Source organism: Oryctolagus cuniculus, chromosome 3 (genome assembly GCF_051225735.1).
Source record: "Oryctolagus cuniculus isolate XC-2025 breed Fujian yellow rabbit chromosome 3, ASM5122573v1, whole genome shotgun sequence".
NCBI lineage: Eukaryota > Metazoa > Chordata > Mammalia > Lagomorpha > Leporidae > Oryctolagus > Oryctolagus cuniculus.
In genome coordinates, this window is record NC_142869.1 from 159,420,972 (window position 1) to 159,440,230 (window position 19,259).

General features: G+C 40.2%; 1 protein-coding gene across 2 annotated transcripts in view; it reads right to left on the minus strand.

Moving 5' to 3' along the window:
- Positions 1-846: 846 nt before the first annotated feature.
- Positions 847-19,259, minus strand: part of IQUB (IQ motif and ubiquitin domain containing) — a 135,588-nt gene continuing 117,175 nt past the window's right edge. For both annotated transcript variants that reach the window (XM_089329492.1, XM_008258260.5), the window contains exons 12-13: positions 5,841-6,026; positions 847-1,318 (exon numbers count right to left, since the gene is read on the minus strand). In XM_089329492.1, the coding sequence (XP_089185618.1) occupies positions 1,136-1,318; positions 5,841-6,026 (369 nt within the window). In that variant the 3' untranslated portion in view covers positions 847-1,135. The remainder of the gene's footprint in view (positions 1,319-5,840; positions 6,027-19,259) is intronic.

A 19,259-nucleotide genomic window follows, 5' to 3' on the forward strand; every position in this document is an offset into this window, starting at 1 on the left:
TCAAAAACAATTTTTCACAGAAATATACATTTTAAATTCCATTTTCCATTAACTTTTTGAAGTTCCGTTGTGTGGTCAAAATTTATTGGAAGAGGCAGTTATTATAGTTTATTTAACTCATTCATTCTTCCTACACTGTTTTATTATTGGCGTTTCACTAAATTGCATCATATGGGAGTTGCTAACTACAGAAAACTTGTTTGGAGCAGAAAAATGGTACTTAACAAAAATGCAAATTTTTGTTTGGTGATTTTTTTTTTTTGACAGGCAGAGTTAGACAGTGAGAGAGACAGTGAGAGAGAGAGAGAGAGAGAGACCGAGAAAGGTCTTTCTTCCATTGGTTCACTCCCCAAATGGCTGCTACGGCCAGAGCGCTGTGCCGATGTGAAGCCAGGAGCCAGGTGCTTCTTCCTGGTCTCCCATGCGGGTGCAGGCACCCAAGCATTTGGGCCATCCTCCACTGCTTTCCTGGGCCACAGCAGAGTGCTGGACTGGAAGAGGAGCAACCGGGACTAGAACCCCGCGCCCATATGGGATGCCAGCGCCACAGGCAGAGGATTAGCCAAGTGAGCCATGGCGCTGGCCCGTTTGGTGATTCTTTTATTGGGATTCTGAGAAGGATGGAAGGTGAAAGTAGAGAATAAAAGGCAAAGATTCAATTATTAATACTGAAGTATTAAATCTCTTATCCTACTTACAAAAATTTTTTAAAAAAGAGGATTCTGCAACGTTTTCTCTCACCCACGTACTAACTACTCTCCTATAACTTTATTTTATCTAAAGTAGATTACACTTTGATTAAAAATTAAGATTATGTTTAGCTGTTGCATTTTAACTACAATATACTTGAATGTTACTAAAAATTTAATGTGAAAATATGTAATAATACAATGTTCTCTTTACTTTTAAATATGAATTTTAGGAACAAAGTTGCATTCCAGTTTAACACTAATTGCCTAACAACAAAACATTTACACACTGTTACTTCCTCTTCATACAAACTTACAATATTTTGAAAAACAAATAATTAAAATAGATAAAAAGATAAAATTCCATTTTCATATTGTATGATCTCTATATTACTGTATTTGCAATGGGCAAAAATGCTGATCATCAGACAAATATTCATGGTCTTCTAAAGATAAGGCCTTTGGATTTCTATAATCTTGGGTGCAGTATCTGGATGATATCTCTTTCTGATCTCATCTATTTCAGCATCATCAAGAATAAACGCAGCAAGTGCTGGAATCTGAGAAAAATAGTTCTTAGCCAGGATATGTTTGTGTTTGATCATGTGAATGAACAAGGGTCCATATCCCTGAAAAGAAAAAAAAAAAAAGATCAAGTTCTATTGAATATATCACAGATTGTGCTAGGTATCTAAGTTTTACAGATACATTTTGTCAGATCTCAGTGTCTCTGCTTATTAGTTCTTTCTGACCAGAATACATTTTGTTCTCACTTTCTCTATTGTCTTTCAAAGTCAAGCTCTTAGGAAGTTTTAGCTGGAAACCCTTCCCTGACTCCCCTTTTAATCCTATACCAATGTTAATTACTCCTTTTTTTTTTTTTTTTTTTTTTTTTTGACAGGCAGAGTGGACAGTGAGAGAGAGAGACAGAAAGGAAGGTCTTCCTTTGCCATTGGTTCACCCTCCAATGGCCGCCACGGCCGGCACGCTGCAGCCAGTGCACCGCGCTGATCCGAAGGCAGGAGCCAGGTGCTTCTCCTGGTCTCCCATGCGGGTGCAGGGCCCAAGTACTTGGGCCATCCTCCACTGCCTTCCCGGGCCACAGCAGAGAGCTGGCCTGGAAGGGAGGCAACCGGGACAGAATCCGGCGCCCCGACCGAGACTAGAACCCGGTGTGCCGGCACCGCAAGGCGGAGGATTAGCCTATTGAGCCACAGTGCCGGCCGCTAATTACTCCTAATAGTCATTGTCCTTTTCATGTGTATTTACAGGCTTGATTTTGTATAGCTGTGATGTACCCAGCTTTCCTAACCTTTATTCTGGCTAGGAGTGGCCACGTGACAAGTTTCTGGTGTGTGTGTGTGTGTGTGTGTGTGTATTCACATGCACAAGAAAGCTTTTTAAAAGGTTTTTTTTTTAAGAGCAGGAAGATTCAAGTAGGAAGCACCTTTAGCCTTCAAAGATATAAGGCAGGGAAGGAAGCACCTATCTTATCACCAAGAGTCCACAAACATTAGAGTGAAAGCCAAAGGTTAAACACAGCTGAAGGAAAAGTTAGAGGCCTGAGTTTCTGAGAGCACTGTGGGGGCTGCCATATAGCCACAAACTGCCAACCTCTGGAATTATTTCATAAACCACATTTGACTAAATCATTATAAATTGCCTATTGTGTATTTGCAATTGAACTCAAATGCAGCTGAAACAATGAAAACATGTTTTTTTAAATATTCTTCATTTCCCCCAGACACTTACAACATGTATTTGACACATTCAAAAGTAATTTCTTATTAAATTAATAAATACAACCTATTCTCCTTCTTAATCTTAACTGGCCCTCTTTTCAGTCATAAATACCACCTTCCTAAAATTTATTTTCTGAGAGTAAGACATTCCCTCACTAAAGATTAGAAAGTGCTAAGTTGGAGTATCCTGGTTTATTTTGAATTTTCATCTTTACAAGAAAATTTACTACACGGTAATATTCACCCTTTACATTAATTTAGCTTTGTCCCACTACTACTTAGTCCATATTTCATTCAAGGAAGATGAACACACTTCTGTTAAGGCATATTAATTTTTATATTACAGAATCTTATAGGTTTTCAAAGTGGCTTTAAAGAAAAAAGCTAAAAATAATCTATTAAAGTGAAATAAATATGGTACATGCATTAAAAGGAAAACTAAGTAACTACTAAAGAATAATGCAATATGGAAAGATCTAATATCTTCTGTTAAGTAAAGCAAATAAATCAACTTGCAAAACAATGTAATATGAAATCAGTGCTACAAAGTAGAAACACCTGCATACATATAAACAATCTTCTAGAATGACTTTAATAAATTGTGCATGACAAACATCTGTTATCCCTGGAATATGAAGATAGGGATAGAAGGATATGTGGAGATTTTTATTTTCTGTATTATATGATTTTATTCTATTAAGAATTTTTTAAATCAATAATCCATTGCTTTTGTTACAATTGAAAATAAAATGCACTGGGATGAGCATTTAGCCAAGCAGTTAAGATGCCTACATCCCATATCCAAGTAGCTGGGTTTGATACTTGGCTCTGCTTCCTGATCACTTTCTTGATAATTCAGACCCTGGGAAGCATTGGTGATGCCTCAAGTAACTAGGTTCCTTCCACTTTCCCCACACACACCTGGATTGAGTTTAGGCTGCCAGCTTTGGCCCAGCCCATTACAGGCCATTAGAAGTGTCTGAGGAGGGAATCAGCAATGGGAGCACCTCTCCCTGGGCGTGCGTGCGTGTGTGTGTGTGTGTGTGTCTAAAATAGTTTCTTAATTAAAAAATAAAATGCACCAAAAATTTTAAAGTACTTTCATATATGCAGTCATTGCCTAAACTGATTCAATCCAAGCACTATACCAAGAGGTTTAAACAACGGTCTGTTTAATCCTCCAAGTTTCTGTGTTATGAGAAATCATTATCTCCTTTTCAAAGATGAGAAAACTGGAGCATTGAGACATTAACAAACTTGCCCAATTTCCCCATCATAAGTGAAAGAGAGTATTCAAGGCTAGGGCTCCTTTTATTCCCTTTACTGATTCCATATTTTAAAATAATCCCTCTAAAAATTTATGAAGCAAACAAATCAAGTCGTAATGTCCTGCAGGTGGTTAATGACAGAGACATGGAAGAACTGAGTCAAGATGGCAGATTTTGAGTCCATGACTGTTCCTATTCTTCCAATGTGCACTCTGTAAGAGGTGGATCTGTCTTAAGATTCCCAGAGCAGAAATCCGTTCTCATGGCCTTCCTATACACTGCATCATGATTAAGGAAGTCAGATTACTTTAAGTATTTTTGAGTATTTTTTGTATTTGAGTATTTTAATTACTTTTTACTCACTGAGAAAGTATGTATCTCTGTGTACTGAGCAAATTCTAAAACTGTTTTAACCTCTTGGAAAATATACACTATTTTTTAACTAGACTGAATATTAATACGTAAAAGGTTAGACCAGCCCCAGACCATAAGAATGGCAAATGTTTTTTGAGTTCGTCTGGTTGAGAACTTAGATCCATTTAAGACAGAAGTTCTGAAATTAGAAATGCATGTGAATAGAACATTTAATTTGATACTGAAGTAATTTGATTAAATACACAAAGGGAATTGTGTGGATTTAATTGGAACAGCACTGGAATGAACAGCACTTTGGGAATGAACTTCAATCTCAATGCGGGTCTTAGATGAAATGATATTGCCAGTATTGGCTTTGCTTTCAGTAATTAAATATTTATAAGGCAGCTTAGCTTACTAAATATAACATTTAACACAACTTCAAATTCTTGCTGCCCTTTCTTTCAATCTGTAGAGAGAATCAGTTCCTAGCCTGGCTTCTTAAAACCAAAAAACTACTGGAAAAAATAGCTAAAAATTTAATTCTTAGCTTTTTCTCTTCATATCTCCCAACACCTCCCTCACAGAAGAAAAAAACAGGCAAGGAATAGCACTAATAAAATGACTATTACATTTAATGTCATTTCTTTGTTTTCTCTTAGCTAACATCCTGCATAGAATTAAAGGTAAATCAATTTAATTAATAGAAGGGAGAGAATTAGTAACAGTTCTTGGAATCTTGGGCTGACTTAGTGTAAATGGAGCTAAGAACTCACTAAGGGCCCCTCAATTGTGTTCATAAAAGTGTTTTATAGCCTGCATCTTGTAAGTTACTGAAATTAAATGGTATTTAATTTTTTCAGTCCTTTCTCCACTCCTACTTAGTTGGACAAAAACAAAAAAGGCATTCTCATCAATATGGTTGCCAAATAGAATTCAAAATTATGAACCAGATTTACTTGAGAATTGAGTGTGCCTTTAGGCAAATTTGTGATGATTACGCCAAGAAGGAAAGATGTTGGGTTCTATAAAACCTACCTCACACTACTACTCACATATTTATTACAAAAATACTTACTAAACCCCTACACAGTGACTGGCACTACTGTAGTATTAAAAATATAGATGTAAATAAATTAAACAGAATCCCTATGGCTGGCACTGTGGCACAGCAGGTTAACACTCTGGCCTGAAGCGCCGGCATCCCATAAGGGCGCTGGTTTGAAACCTGGCTGCTCCACTTCTCATCCAGCTCTCTTTTATGCCCTGGGAGAACGGTGGAGGATGGTCCAAGTCCTTGGGGCCCTGCACCCATGTGGGAGACCCAGAAGAAGTTCCTGGCTCCTGGCTTCAGATCGGCACAGTTCCGGCAGTTGCAGCCAATTGGGGAGTGAACAAACAGATGGAAGACCTCTCTCTGCCTCTCCTTCTCTGTCTGTGTAACTTGGACTTTCAAATAAATAAATAAATCTTAAAAAAAAAAAAAAACACACAGAATCCCTGCCTTCATGGAAATTTCTATAGAATTAATTGTACTTGAACTTGCTATCAGGAGGGAGAGGGATCCTGAGAGGATCTTTACCTTTTATTTGTCTTAGTTCCCTTTTAATGTTAATCTCTGCCATGCATACCATTAACACATTTTGTTACTGTTTATCCATGAGTTCTGTTTCTTAATCACATGGAAATATTTCAATTATGCATGGAATGCAATTTAAAACAGTCAAATTAGCTCTAATCACCATATTGATTCAATTAAATTCTCATAAACAGTTTGCCTTTCTTACCTGTACAACACTACTTAGCTTGAGATGAGCGGCTGCTTCATCTTTGGTAAGAAGAATGCAGTTCCAGGGGGACCACTCCAAGGACTTATCCCATCTGACCATGACCAAATCATTGAGATCATCCCAATCACTAAGTACTGACTGCGATGCCCAAATGTTCTCTGTCAGGTACTGAATATCCTGTAGCTGCATGTCAAAATAAGTTTGAAAATATTAGTTTTCTTCCAGAAATACTTTTTTAAAATTACTATGTTAATTGAGGGAATATTTAAATTATATTGAATATGTTATTTTAAATTTTATTCAAAGTATTCAAATTTCATGTATTTCCTACATATAGATTCAGAAGCATAGTGAAATTTCCCACCCTGCCCTCTTTCCTGCCCATGCTCCCAGCCTTCTTCCTCCTCCCTCTCTTATTCACATTCTTATTTTTTACAATGATTTACGTTCAGTTAATTTTATGCTCATAACATTAACCCTAACTAAGTAAAGAGTTCAACAAATAGAATGAAGAGAAAAAAACACTTGTCTTCAGCAGCGGAGACAGGGGCTGTAAGCAATCATTAAATCTCAAAATGTTCATTTCACTCCAATAGATTACCTTTTAGATTCTCTATTAGTTATCACAGATCAGGGAGAACATATGGTATTTGTCTTTTTGGAACTGGCTTATTTCATCAAGTACAATGGTCTCCAGTTTCACCCATTTTATTGAAAATGACAGGATTTCTTTTTCTTTCTTATTTTTACTGCTGTGTAGTATGCCAAAGTGTATATATATATCATTATTTCTTTATCCAGTCTTCAGTTGATGGACATATGGGTTGAGTCCATATCTTAGCTATTGGGAATCAAGATGCAATAAACATGGGAGTACATATAACTCTTTCATATGCTGATTTCATTTCATTTGGGAATAGGATAGTTGGATCACATGGTAGGTCTATATCCAGATTTCTAAAGTATCACCATACTGTATTCCACAGTGACTGCACCAGTTTTACATTCTCACCAACAGTGGATTATGGTACCTTTTTCCCCACATCCTCACCAGCATTTGTCCTTTGTTGATTTCTGTAAGAGAGCCAGTCTACAACTGGGGTGAGGTTAAATCTCATTGAAGTTTTCATTTTCATTTCCCTGATGCCTAGTGATCCTGAGAATTTTTTTCATATATCTATTGGCCATCTGAATTTCCTTTCTTTAGAAATATCTCTTCAAGTCTTTGCCCTTTCTTTGTAGGATTGTTTTGTTTTTAGGTATCTTGGTCTCTTTATGGATTCTAGATGTTAAACCATTATCAGCTGTGCAGTTTGCAAATATTTTCTCCCATTGGGTCGGTTGCCTCTTCATTTGCTAAGTGTTTCTTTTGCAGTGCAATAGCTTCTCAGATTGATGTAGTCCCATTTGTCTCCTTTTGGCTTTGATGGCCTGTGCTTCTGGGTTCTTTCCACTGCCTACATCTTGCAGAGTTTCCCCAGTGTTCTCTACTGATCTGATGGTATCAGGTCATAGATTTAGGTCCTTGATCCATTTTGAGTGGATTTTCTTGTAAGTGTAAGGGAGGGGTCTTGTTTCATACTTCTGCACTTGTGAATTCAGTTTTCCCAGCAACATTTATTGAAGAGATGGTCCTTGCTCCAAGGATTGATTTTAGTTCTGTGGGGAGCAACTGGGAGCAACTCGGACTAGACTAAGTTACTGGAATTAAGACTTATTCTATGCATCTGCTCTCCCACAATATGGCACTGGGAGAGGAGGAAACAGCTTCTATACAGCTGCCTCCAGTTCAACCAATAAACTGTAGGACCTGCTCCTGATTGGAGGAGAGCAGCGTACTCGGCGTGTGGGTAGCAGAGTTGGGATTGGCGGAAGAGGACTATAAAGGAGGAGAGAGACAACATGCACCAGGAACATCTGAAGGAACACCTGAGCAGCCCCCGAAAGAGCCGGCTGGCGGTGTGCCGCTCCCCTGCGGAAGTGGGGAAAGTGGCAGGGGGCCCGCCCCTCCATGGAGGTGGAGGGACGGTAGCCAACCCGGGAGGAACCAGCAGCAAACCCGGGGAGGGCCGAGCAGACGAAAGAACAACGCAGGGTCCTGTGTCGTTCCTCCACGAAGACGGGGAGCGACAAGTTCCTTTATAAAGTTTATTTTAGATGCATGGTTTGAGTACTGAAGTTTCAATTCTGTTCCCTTGGTTTACACGTCAAATTTTGTGCCAGTTATAATTAAAACTGCCCTGTAGTATGTCTTGAAATTTGGTATTGTGATGTCTCTGGCTTTGTTTCTGTTGTATAAGATTGCTTCAGCTATTTAGGGTCCCCTATATTTCCCTATGAATTTTAGCATCGGTTTTTCTAGATCTGATAAGAATGTCATTGGAATTTTGATTGAGTTCAAGTTGAAACGGTATATTGCTTTTGGTAGTATGGACATTTTGATGATACTGATTTTTCCAATCCATGAACATGGAAGACTTTTTTCATTTTTTTCTGTCTTCTTGTGTTTCTTTCTTTAATGTTTTATAATTTTCATCATAGAGATATTTGATATCCTTGGTTAAATTTATTCCAAGTTATTTAATTTTTTTATCTATTGTGAATGAGATTGATCTTAGAAGTTCTTTCTCGGGCCCAGTGCTGTGGCGTGGCAGATAAAGCCACTGCCTGCAATACCAGCATCCCATATGGGTGCCAGTTTGAGTTCTGGCTGCTTCTCTTCCAATCCAGCTCTCTACTATGACCTGGGAAAGCAGTAGAAGATGGCAAGTCGTTGGGCCTCTGCACCTACATGGAACACCTGGAAGAAGCTCAAGGATCTTGGCTTAAGAAAGTCCCAGTTCTGGCAATTGTGGATGTGTGGGGAATGAATCAGTGGATGGAAGACTTCTCTCTCTCTCTCTCTCTCTCTCTCTCTCTCTCTCTCTCTCTCTGTGTGTGTGTGTGTGTGTGTGTGTGAGCCTTGCCTCTGTCTCTCTGTAACTCTTTCAAACAAATAAATAAATTCTTTAAAAAGAATTTCTCAGTCACAGAATTGTGTATATACAAATCTATTTATTTTTATGGGTTACTTTTATATCCTGCCATTTTACCAAACTCGTTATGAATTCCAATAGTCTCTTTTTTTTTTTTGAGCACCAGACTTTATTTTTATATCATAAGCCACACAATGATTTTTTTCTTCTTACAATGAAAAGCCTGTTGTCCATGTTTTCTAATTACAATTTTTTTGATTTTCAAGGGCATACTCAGAGCATGGGTTACAATCACAGATAGGTGCAAGATACCAGGCTGCCCACACAAGCCAAGGTCTCGAGTGCTGCTGAACTATGCAGAAATTGGCTACATAAGCTAGAATAGTACCTTCCTAATCTAATCTTTACTAGAAGCCCCAAGTTCAAAGCAGACTCTTTTTAAAATGTATCCCCTCTTTGCAATTTTTTCTGTAATTATTTAATTTCTTTATTGCATTTATTTAAAGGTTTACTTGGATATATTCTACAGTTTTGACATCCTAACCATTGTAGTATTTGTAGCATATAGTGAATTAAAGCTTTATTAACATCTATCTTTATTCTAGTGGGAAGTATATACCAGAGAGCCTGTTGCCTTTTAATTCTTTTCTACAAACAGCTCAACCTTGCATAAGGCATTAACCCTTTCTTCTACACTAACATTCTGCTTGATTAAAATTCTACAAGGCAATGGACATTTTGGAGGTTATGAGACTAAGTGCTCTTCCAAAAAATTAGGAAGACAGCAATCATTAGCAGGACCACCAGGAAGCTCCGGCTTGCTTATGCAGAGTGTAGTTCCCAACTAACCTAAAGCCACCAAGAGGGCCGCAGCTGTCCTTCTCACACCTTGCTGAGACAGACCTTCTGCTATGACCTTGTCAGCCAGCCGAAGTTGCTGTATCAGGGGATACAGTTTTTTTAAAAATATTTATTTATTTTACTTGAAACTCAGGGTTATATGAGAGAGGAGTGAGGAGAGGCAGACAGAGAGAGAAGTCTTCCATCCGCTGATTCACTCCCCCAATTGGCCGCAATGGCCGGAGCTGCACCCATCTGAAGCCAGGAGCCAGGAGCTTCCTCGGGGTCTCCCACGTGGGTGCAGGGGTCCAAGGACTTGGGCCATCCTCTACTGCTTTTCCAGGCCACAGCAGAGAGCTGGATTAGAAGAGCAGCAGCTGGGACTTGAACTGGCGCTCATGTGGGATGCCAGCTCTGCAGGCAGTGGCTTTACCTGCTACACCACAGTGCCAGCCCCAGGATACGGGTTTTGTAAAACCCTATAGGTGCTTTCTAAAATACAGTATGCAATGACTATAACGAGCTCTCCTTGTCAGTTGCTGAGTTTTATCTTTTTAACTACAGCAATTTTAAGTCTCTTTCATCCACAGTTCTGACAATTACCTAAAAAATTTGCAATCAGATTCTTGGAGAAGACTCTAACAAATATCCCCAAATATGGGTTTCTGGCAGCTTTAAGTTCAATAGACTAGCTTAGAATTTCCATAACTCTGATTTTTAAAAATGCTAAATTCATAAAATTGCTAATGGAAACACTTAGCAAGAATTAGTTACAAGACTGAATTAATGAAATTTGTGAATTTCTTTTATTAAAATATTGATTTTGGTACTGAAATGCTTCACCTTTTAGTTTCAGGGAAAAAATTTTCCTGAGATGTCTATGATTTACAATGCTTTGGCAAAGGTATACTCTTGTAAAAAAGATGGAAAGATTTACCTTTTCCCTCTTAATTTCTCCAAATTTAAAAACTCCTGATAAGTATTTTTTTTAAGATTTATTTTATTCATTTGAAAAACACAGTCACAGAGAGAGGCAGAGACAGAGAGAGTTCTTCCATCCACTGGCTCACACCCCAAACGACCACAACGGCCAGAACCAAGCCTATCTGAAGCCAGGAGCCAGGAGCCTCCCCCGGGTCTCCCATGTGGGCGGCAGGGACCCAAGGACCCAGGCCATCCTCTACTGCTCTCCCAGGCCACAGCAAAGAGCCGGCTCGGAAGTGGAGCAGCCGATCTTGAACTGGCACCCATTTGGTATACAGGCAGTGCAGGCCGGGGCTTTAACCCACTGCGCCACTTCGCCAGCCCCATTTTTACTTTTCATGGCATGGTGGTTGTTTTCAGGAGTTCAGTAAGGGGCCAGTGCTCTGTTGCAGTAGGGTAAGCCCCGCCTGCAGCACCAGCATCCCATTGGTTTTGTCCCTGCTGCTCCCCTTTCGACCCAGCTCCCCGCCCAGGGCCCGGGGAAACAGAATATGGCCCAAATGCTTGGGACCCCACACCCACGTGAGAGACCCGGAGTAAGCTCCCAGCTCCTGACTGCCCCACCTCCAGCAGTTGTGGCCATTTGGGGAGTGAACCAGCAGATGGAAGACCCCCCTTTCCTTCCCTCCATAACTGTGCCTCTCAAGCAAACAAATCTTTTTAAAAGTTATTTATTTATTTATTTATTTATTTTGACAGGCAGAGTTAGACAGTGAGAGAGAGAAAGGTCCTCCTTTTCCATTGGTTCACTCCTAATGGCCTCTATGGCCGGCGCACTGCGCCGATCTGAAGCCAGGAGCCAGGTGCCCCCCCCCCCCCGTCTCCCATGCAGATGCAGGGCCCAAACACCTGGGCCATCTTCCACTGCACTCCCGGGCCACAGCAGAGAGCCGGACCAGAAGAGGAGCAACCGGGACAGAATCCGGTGTCCCAACCGGGACTAGAACCTGGGGTGCCAGCGCCGCAGGAGGAGGATCAGCTCAGTGAGCCACGATGCCAGTCCCAAACATTTGACTTTTAACTTCTAATCTCTCATGGATGGATACTTTTGTAAAATACGACAAAAAATGTTATGGCAATAAAAAATTGCTATAAAGTTCCCAAATATTTACTCTCATTTTCTGCATATATCTCATAGTTGAAAATTTAGAGACTGGCACTAGTCTCTGGGAAATGGCTTGGCTGACTTCCAGTTAAAGGCTTCCCTACAGTTCTGATTCAGTTTCTCATGCAGATTAATTCCCTGATGCACCCGAAGATGTTTACATGTCTATATGCCTTTTCACATTCCTTACATTTATAGGTTTCACGACAGTATGAATTCTCTGATGTGCAGCAAGACTGAACTAAGTTCAGGTCCTTCCACATTCCTTACATTTAAGGTGTTTCTAATAAGTATAAATTCTCTGATGCAGTCAGAATTTGTGCCATGAATAAAGACCGCCAGGGGCCGGAACTGTGGTGCAGCAGGTCAATGCCCTGGCCTACAGCGCTGGCATCCCGCACGTGCACCGGTTCTAGTCCCGGCTGCTCCTCCTCAGATCCAGCTCTCCGCTGCAGCCCGGGACAGCAGTAGAGGACAGCCCAAGCTCCCGGGCCCCCACACCCACATGGGAGACCCGGAGGAAGCCCCTGGCCCCTGGCCCCTGGCCCCTGGCCCCAGACCGGCACAGCTTCGGCCGTCACAGCCATCCGGGGAGTGAACCAGCGGATGGAAGACCTCTCGCTCCAACTCTACTTCTCTCTGCGACTCTGTCCCCCAAACAAACAAAAATAAATCTTTTTTTAAAAAAAGACCTACACATATTTCTTTCATTTAAACTGTTTTACATCCATAGAAATTGGTGTTCAGTAATATCACACAGAAGTGTAAAGGCATTTCATATTCCTTGTAGTCAAAATATTTCTAATGTCAATTTGATGGTAACAACAAGCTGCCCATATACAGGAGAGGCTTTTGCACATTCCTTACATTCATGGGATTTTTCAAGAGTAAGATTCCTCCTCACATTAAGTTACCCACAAACAAAAATATGTCCTTTCACATTTCTTCAATCACGCTGTTTCACGGTATCAGTCTTCTCATTTGAGGAAGTTGTCCATATACAGTCTTCCCCACAGTCTTTATATTTGTAGGGTTCATTACTACTAAGCGTTCTCTCACACTGATCCCAGTTCGAGCCATGAGAACAGGTCCTCCCAAATTCCTTACATTGATAACATTTCTCTCCAGTGTGAAATAAATCTCTGAGGAACAGTGAGTTGACAGCCATCACACATTTCCCCACTTTTTTACATTCATAGGATTTCTCACCACTGTGGACTCTCTCATGTTTAACAAGGTTTGAACCCCAACTAAAGGCCTTCCCACATTCCTTACATTCAAAAGGCTTCTGGCCAGCGGGAATTTTCTGATGCTGAGCTAGGTGACAGCCACGACGAAAGGCCTTGCCGCAGTCTGTGCACTCGTAAGGTTTCTCTCCGCTATGGATTCTCTCATGTTGAACAAGACTGGATCCACCGCTCAAGGCCTTCCCACACTTCTTACATTCGCAGGGTTTCTCCCCAGTATGCAATATCTGATGGCGAGTCAGTTGATAACCCCAACAAAAAGCCTTGCCATATACTTTACATACATAAGGTTTCTTCCCAGTATAGGTTTTCTGATGCTGAGTGAGGTGATAGCCACGACCAAAGGCCTTGCCAGTCTCTACACACGTAGGGTTTCTCGCCAGTATGGCTCCTCTCATGTTTAACAAGGCTGGATCCCCAGCGGAAGATCTTCCTGCATTCCTTACATGCGTAAGGTTTCTCCCCAGGGTGAAGCCTCTAAGGCACCGTAAGTTGACAGGCACTGAAGAAGGTCTTCCCGCATTCCTCACACTCAAAGCGTTTCTCATCTGTGTGAGTTCTCTCATGGTGAACAAGTTTTGACCCATGACTACAAGCTTCCCCACATTCCTCACACACACGGGGCTTCTCTCTGCTAGGAATGCTCTGATGTGCAGTGAAAGACCTGCTTTTCCTGTGGGTAGTTACTCTTGCGTAGCTGATTGCCATTTGGCTGAAATAGTCCTTCTTGATGTCCTTGCAGTCCTTCAAGTTGCTTTTTGAACTTTCAATTGTTTCCTAAAACAGATGCTTCAAGGTCAAAGGTTTTACTTTTTTCCTTTATCTCCCACTGGGAAAAATTTATTTCAAAAATACATCTTTGGTGTCGTATGTTGACTCCAACTCTACATTTCCAGTGGAGAACACGGATGGGCACAGGAGGCTAAGTGATTTCACAGAGGACCTCAGAGACAGCATCTTACTGTAGTTCTCCAGCATCACGCCCACGTACAAGGCCCTCTGACCAAGTCCAGGCACTCCCACTCCTCCTGAGAGAAGTCAACCGCCACACCCCTGAACATCACCAACCCCTGCAGTGCCAGAATCCCATGTGGGTGCTGGTTTGTGTCCCGATTGCTCTACATCTGATCCAGCTCTCTGCTGTGGCCTGGGAAAGCAGTGGAAGATGGCCCAATTCTTTGGGCCCCTGCACCCACGTGGGAGACCTGGAGGAAGCTCCTGGCTCCTGGCTTCAGATAAGCACAGCTCCAACCATTGAGGCCAACTGGGGAGTGAACCAGCAGATGGAAGACCTCTCTTTCTCTGCCTCTCCTTCTCTCTCTGTGTAGCTCTGACATCGGTCATTGTTACAGAATTGTGAGAAGTAATGAACACTCCATGAGGTCTCTCTATTGGTGAAACACGGAATCCAGAAAGAAAGAGCCAAGACCCCAAGCTTCTTCAGCAGAAGGCTTCTGGCAGTGCCGAGTTCTGAGCCCGCTGGCCAACACCAGGGACTGGACTGCTTCGTCTGGCCCAGATCAGACTCCCTCCTGCTAGGAGGAGCCACATGGTCCAAGCTCCAATCTCTTTCATGAGCTCAGGACTGAAGAAAGTCAATCAAGCCAAGGGAGCTGGGCAGGATATACATGAGCCCAAAAGCTGATTTCTTAACGCATGTTAGACCATCCACGATATGGAATACTACCAAGTTGGTAAATGGTAACCACGCAGAATCCACACCCTGAGGAGGACACCGGGAAGGGACCGGAGGCACTGCGGTTCGTCTGCATGCAGAGGCTTAGGGGAAAAGAGAGCCGGGAGTCCTGAGAGGCTGGGAGCCAATCTGCGGACGAGCTCTTCGCGGGCAAACGCGCCCCGCTCCCCCTCCAATAGTCTCCTAGTGGAGTCTTTCAATTCATCTCTATATAGTTATCATACCATCTGCAAATAGGGATAGTTGACTTCCTCCTTCTGAATTTGTATCCCTTTGAGATCTTTCTCTTGACTAATGGCTTTGGTTAAAACTTCCAGGACTATATTAAATAGCAATGGTGAGAGTGGGCATCCTTGTCTAGTTCCACCTCTTAGTGGGAATGCTTGATACTTTTCCCCATACAATAAGATGCTGGCTATGGGTTTGTCATGAATTGCCTTGATTGTGTTGAAGAATGTTCCTTCTATACCCCATTTGCTTAAAATTTTTATCATGAAAGGATGCTGTATTTTATCAAATGCTTTCTCTGCATCTATTGTGATAACCATATGGTTTTGTTCTTCAGTTTCTTAATGTGATGTATCACATTTATTGAAATGAATGTTGAAACATCCCAACATACCAATGATAAATTCTACTTGGTCCAGGTGAATAATCTTTCTGATCTGTTGCTGGATTCAATTAGCTAGAATTTTGATGAGGATTTTTACATCTATGTTCATCAGGGGAGATTCTAATACGGGAGAACGGAGACAAGGTGGACTGATCTAGGCTAGGAGAAAATAGTAAAATAAATAAATAAATACATAGAAAGAAAAAATGTGGAGAAAGTACATTCTCGGGGAGAGTGGGAAGGAAAACTGCAATGGAGATTCTGAGGAAGCAGGAGAGAAGTCACAGATCTATGTAGAAGGTGCAGATGCACAGCAATGAGCACAGACACAACACAGGACCCCAGCAGCACTGAGCTGGAGAATGCACCAGCTTTGGAGAACAAGGTGAGATCAGACTGCAGCAGCCTGTGACACAGGTGATATAGCCAGAGGGAGAGCCTAGCAGACTACACAGTCTCTGAGTCTGGCCCAGAGACTTGAGGGGAACAAGTACCTGCTCAACTGATGAAAAAAAAAGTGGGCACATCTCTCTCCCCCCATCATCTCCACAACAGCGATCAGCAACCAGCTGAGAGAGGGTGGGCACCTTTTTGTCATAAATACATAGCAGCTGATAGGGCCAGTTGCCATCTTGTCAGCAAGAAGACCTATCTATTTGCCTACTATAAGAAACACACCTCAGCAACAAAAATACACACAGACTGAAAGTGAAATGATAGCAAAAGGCATTCCATGCTAATGGAAAGAAAAAAAAAAGAGCAAAAGTAGCCAACCTAATAGCAGACAAAACAGGTTTAACATAAAAACTGTTAAAAGCTTCAAATAAGGGTACTATGTAATGATTAAGGAGCCAATTCAACAAGATGTAACTATAATATATGTATATGCACACGATTACAGGGCACCTGGCTATTTAAAAGAAATGTTAAGGGATCTAAAGGGAGACACAGACTCTAATACAATAGTAACAGAGACTTCAACACCCACTTTCATTACTGGACAGATCAACTAGACAGAATCAACAAAGAAACAACATAACTAATTGACACTATGGACCAAATGGATCTAAGTGATATCTACAGAACTTTTTACCCCACCATGGCAGAATACACATTCTTCTCATCAGTGCATGGAATTTTCTCTAGGATACACCATATGCTAGGCCATAAAGCAAGTCTCAGCCAATAAAAAAAAATATCTAAATCATACCACGCTTCTTCTCTGACCACAATGAAATGAAGCTGGAAATCAACAACTAAAGAATCTCTAGACCATATGCAAACATATGAAGACTGAACAACATGTTCCTGAATGAACAGTGGGTCACAGAAGAAATCAAAACAGAAATAACAAAAGTTCTGTAAATGAATGAAGATGACAATATATCATAACAAAACATAGGGGATACAGCAAAAACAGTTTTAAGCAGGAAGTTTATAAAAATCAGTGCTTACATGAAGAAACTGGAAAGGTACCAAATACATGAGCTATCCATGTATCTCAAGAATCTAGAAAAACAACAACAAACTGAACCTCAAAATAGTAGGGAGAAAGAAATAATTAAAACTAGAGAATAAACAAAATTTAAACAAAAAATACAAATGATCAGTGAAATGAAGATCTGGTTTTTCGAAAAAATGAACAAAATTGATACACCATTGGCCCAACTAACTAGAAGAAGGAAAAAAGAAGATCCAGAGCAATAAAATTGGAGATAAAAAATGCAATGTAACAGATACCACAGAAATAAAGACTAACCAGTAACTATTACAAAGAGCTGTATGCCAACAAATTAGGAAACCTAGAAGAAATTGATAGAGTCCTAGACACATACAATCTACTAAAATTGAGTCATGAAGACAAAGAAAAATTAAACAATAATGAATACACAAATTAAATCATTAAAAAAGACCCTTGCAACAAAATAAAGCCCAGAACCAGATAGGTTTACTGCTGAATTCTATCAGACATTTAAAGAGAAACTAATTCAAATTCTTTTCAAGCTACTCAAAACAATTGAAAGGGAGAGAATCTTCCCAAACTTATTGTATGAAGCCTGCATTACCTTAATTCCTAAACCAGAAAAAGATACAACAGAGAAAGAGAACTATAGACCAATATCCCTGATGAACATAGATGCATAGATGCAAAAAGCCTCAACAAAATATTAGCTAATTGAATCCAACAATATCATAAGATCATTCACCTGGACCATGAGTGATTTATGCCTGGTACGCAGGGATGGTCCAACATTCACAAGTCAACAAATGTGATACATCACATTAACAAACTGAAGAACAAAAACCACATCGTTGTGACCAGAAGAAAACCAACTTTAGTGCTTCCAGTAGTGTAATATTTGTATCTATTCTATGCCAGCAATGTCTGCTGTGCACCATGTCCTATTACTATAAGTCATCTGATTTATAAATCTAAAGCTAATTTGTTTTGTAATAGAATTGAAGGCAGATATGTATAATATAATCAGGATTGGCCTATAGATATATATAAGTCTTTTATTTTGACAACTTTTTACAAATACATTATATTAGGGTATGAATGCTCCAAATCATGCTCTTGTCTAAAGTTTTGGGATTTTTATTGTTAAATGTAACATTTTAATGGTTATAAAAATTTGTATAGATATGAATATAGTGTTTAAGAAAATAAATTCTACATTTTTACATGTGAAAAAAAAATCATCTGGTTATCTCAGTAGATGCAGAGAAAGCATTGTTTAAATATAGCAACCTTCATGATGAAAACCTTAAGCAAATTGAGTACAGAAGGAACATTCCTAAACACAATCAAGGCAATTTATGGCAAAACCATAGCAAACATCCTATTCAATGGGGAAAAGCTGGAAGCATTCCCCTTAAGATCCAGAACCAGAAAAGAATGTCCACTCTCACCATTGCTATTTAATATAGTCCTGGAAGTTTTAGCCAGAGCCATCAGGCAAGAAAAAGAAATCAAAGGGATACAAATTTGGAAGGAGGAAGTCAAACTATCCCTATTTCCAGATGACATGATTCTATATATAAGGGATTCAAAAGAATCTAAGAGACTATTGGAACTCATAGAAGAGTTTGGGAAAGTGGCAGGACATAATATCAACACACAAAAATCAATAGCCTTTGTATACACAGACAATGCCATGGCTGAGAAAGAACTGTTAAGATCAATCCCATTCACAATAGCTCCCAAAAGAATTAACTACCTTGGAATAAATTGAATCAAGGATGTCAAAGATCTCTACAACTAAAATTATAAAACACTAAAAAAAGAAATAGAATAAGCAATTTAAAATAAAAAAAAATCCATGTTTGTGGATTGGAAAAATTGATTTACAGTCTAGTAGAATAAACAGTCAAAACAAATCCTCATGCACAAATATATATATATAAGACTGTTACAATGACATGTATGCAAAGAAGAAATATACATTAATTAGAAATTCACATTTTGGGGCCAGCACTGTTACTCACTTGACTAATCCTCCGCCTGCTGTGCCAGCATCCCATATGGGTGCCGGGTTCTAGTCCCAGTTGCTCCTCTTCCAGTCTAGCTCTCTGCTGTGCCTGGGAGGGCAGTGGAAGATGGCCCAAGTGCTTAGGTCCCTGCACCCACATGGGAGACCAGGAAGAAGCACCTGGCTCCTGGCTTCGGACAGGCGCAGCTCCAGCAGTTGCGGCCAATTGGGGAGTGAACCAACGGATGGAAGACCTTTCTCTCTCTCTATCTCATTGTCTATAACTCTACCTGTCATATAAATAAAAAATAAATAAAAAATAAAAATAAATAAAAATTAAAAATCATTTAAAAAGAAATTCACATTTTAATATTTTAAATTTTCCATGTGTATGGCTAGATCTTTATTTTTAATTTTTAATGTTGCTTCTCTGATCACACAATCTGAAACACCCCCCACAGTAACTCTCTTTTGTATTAACCC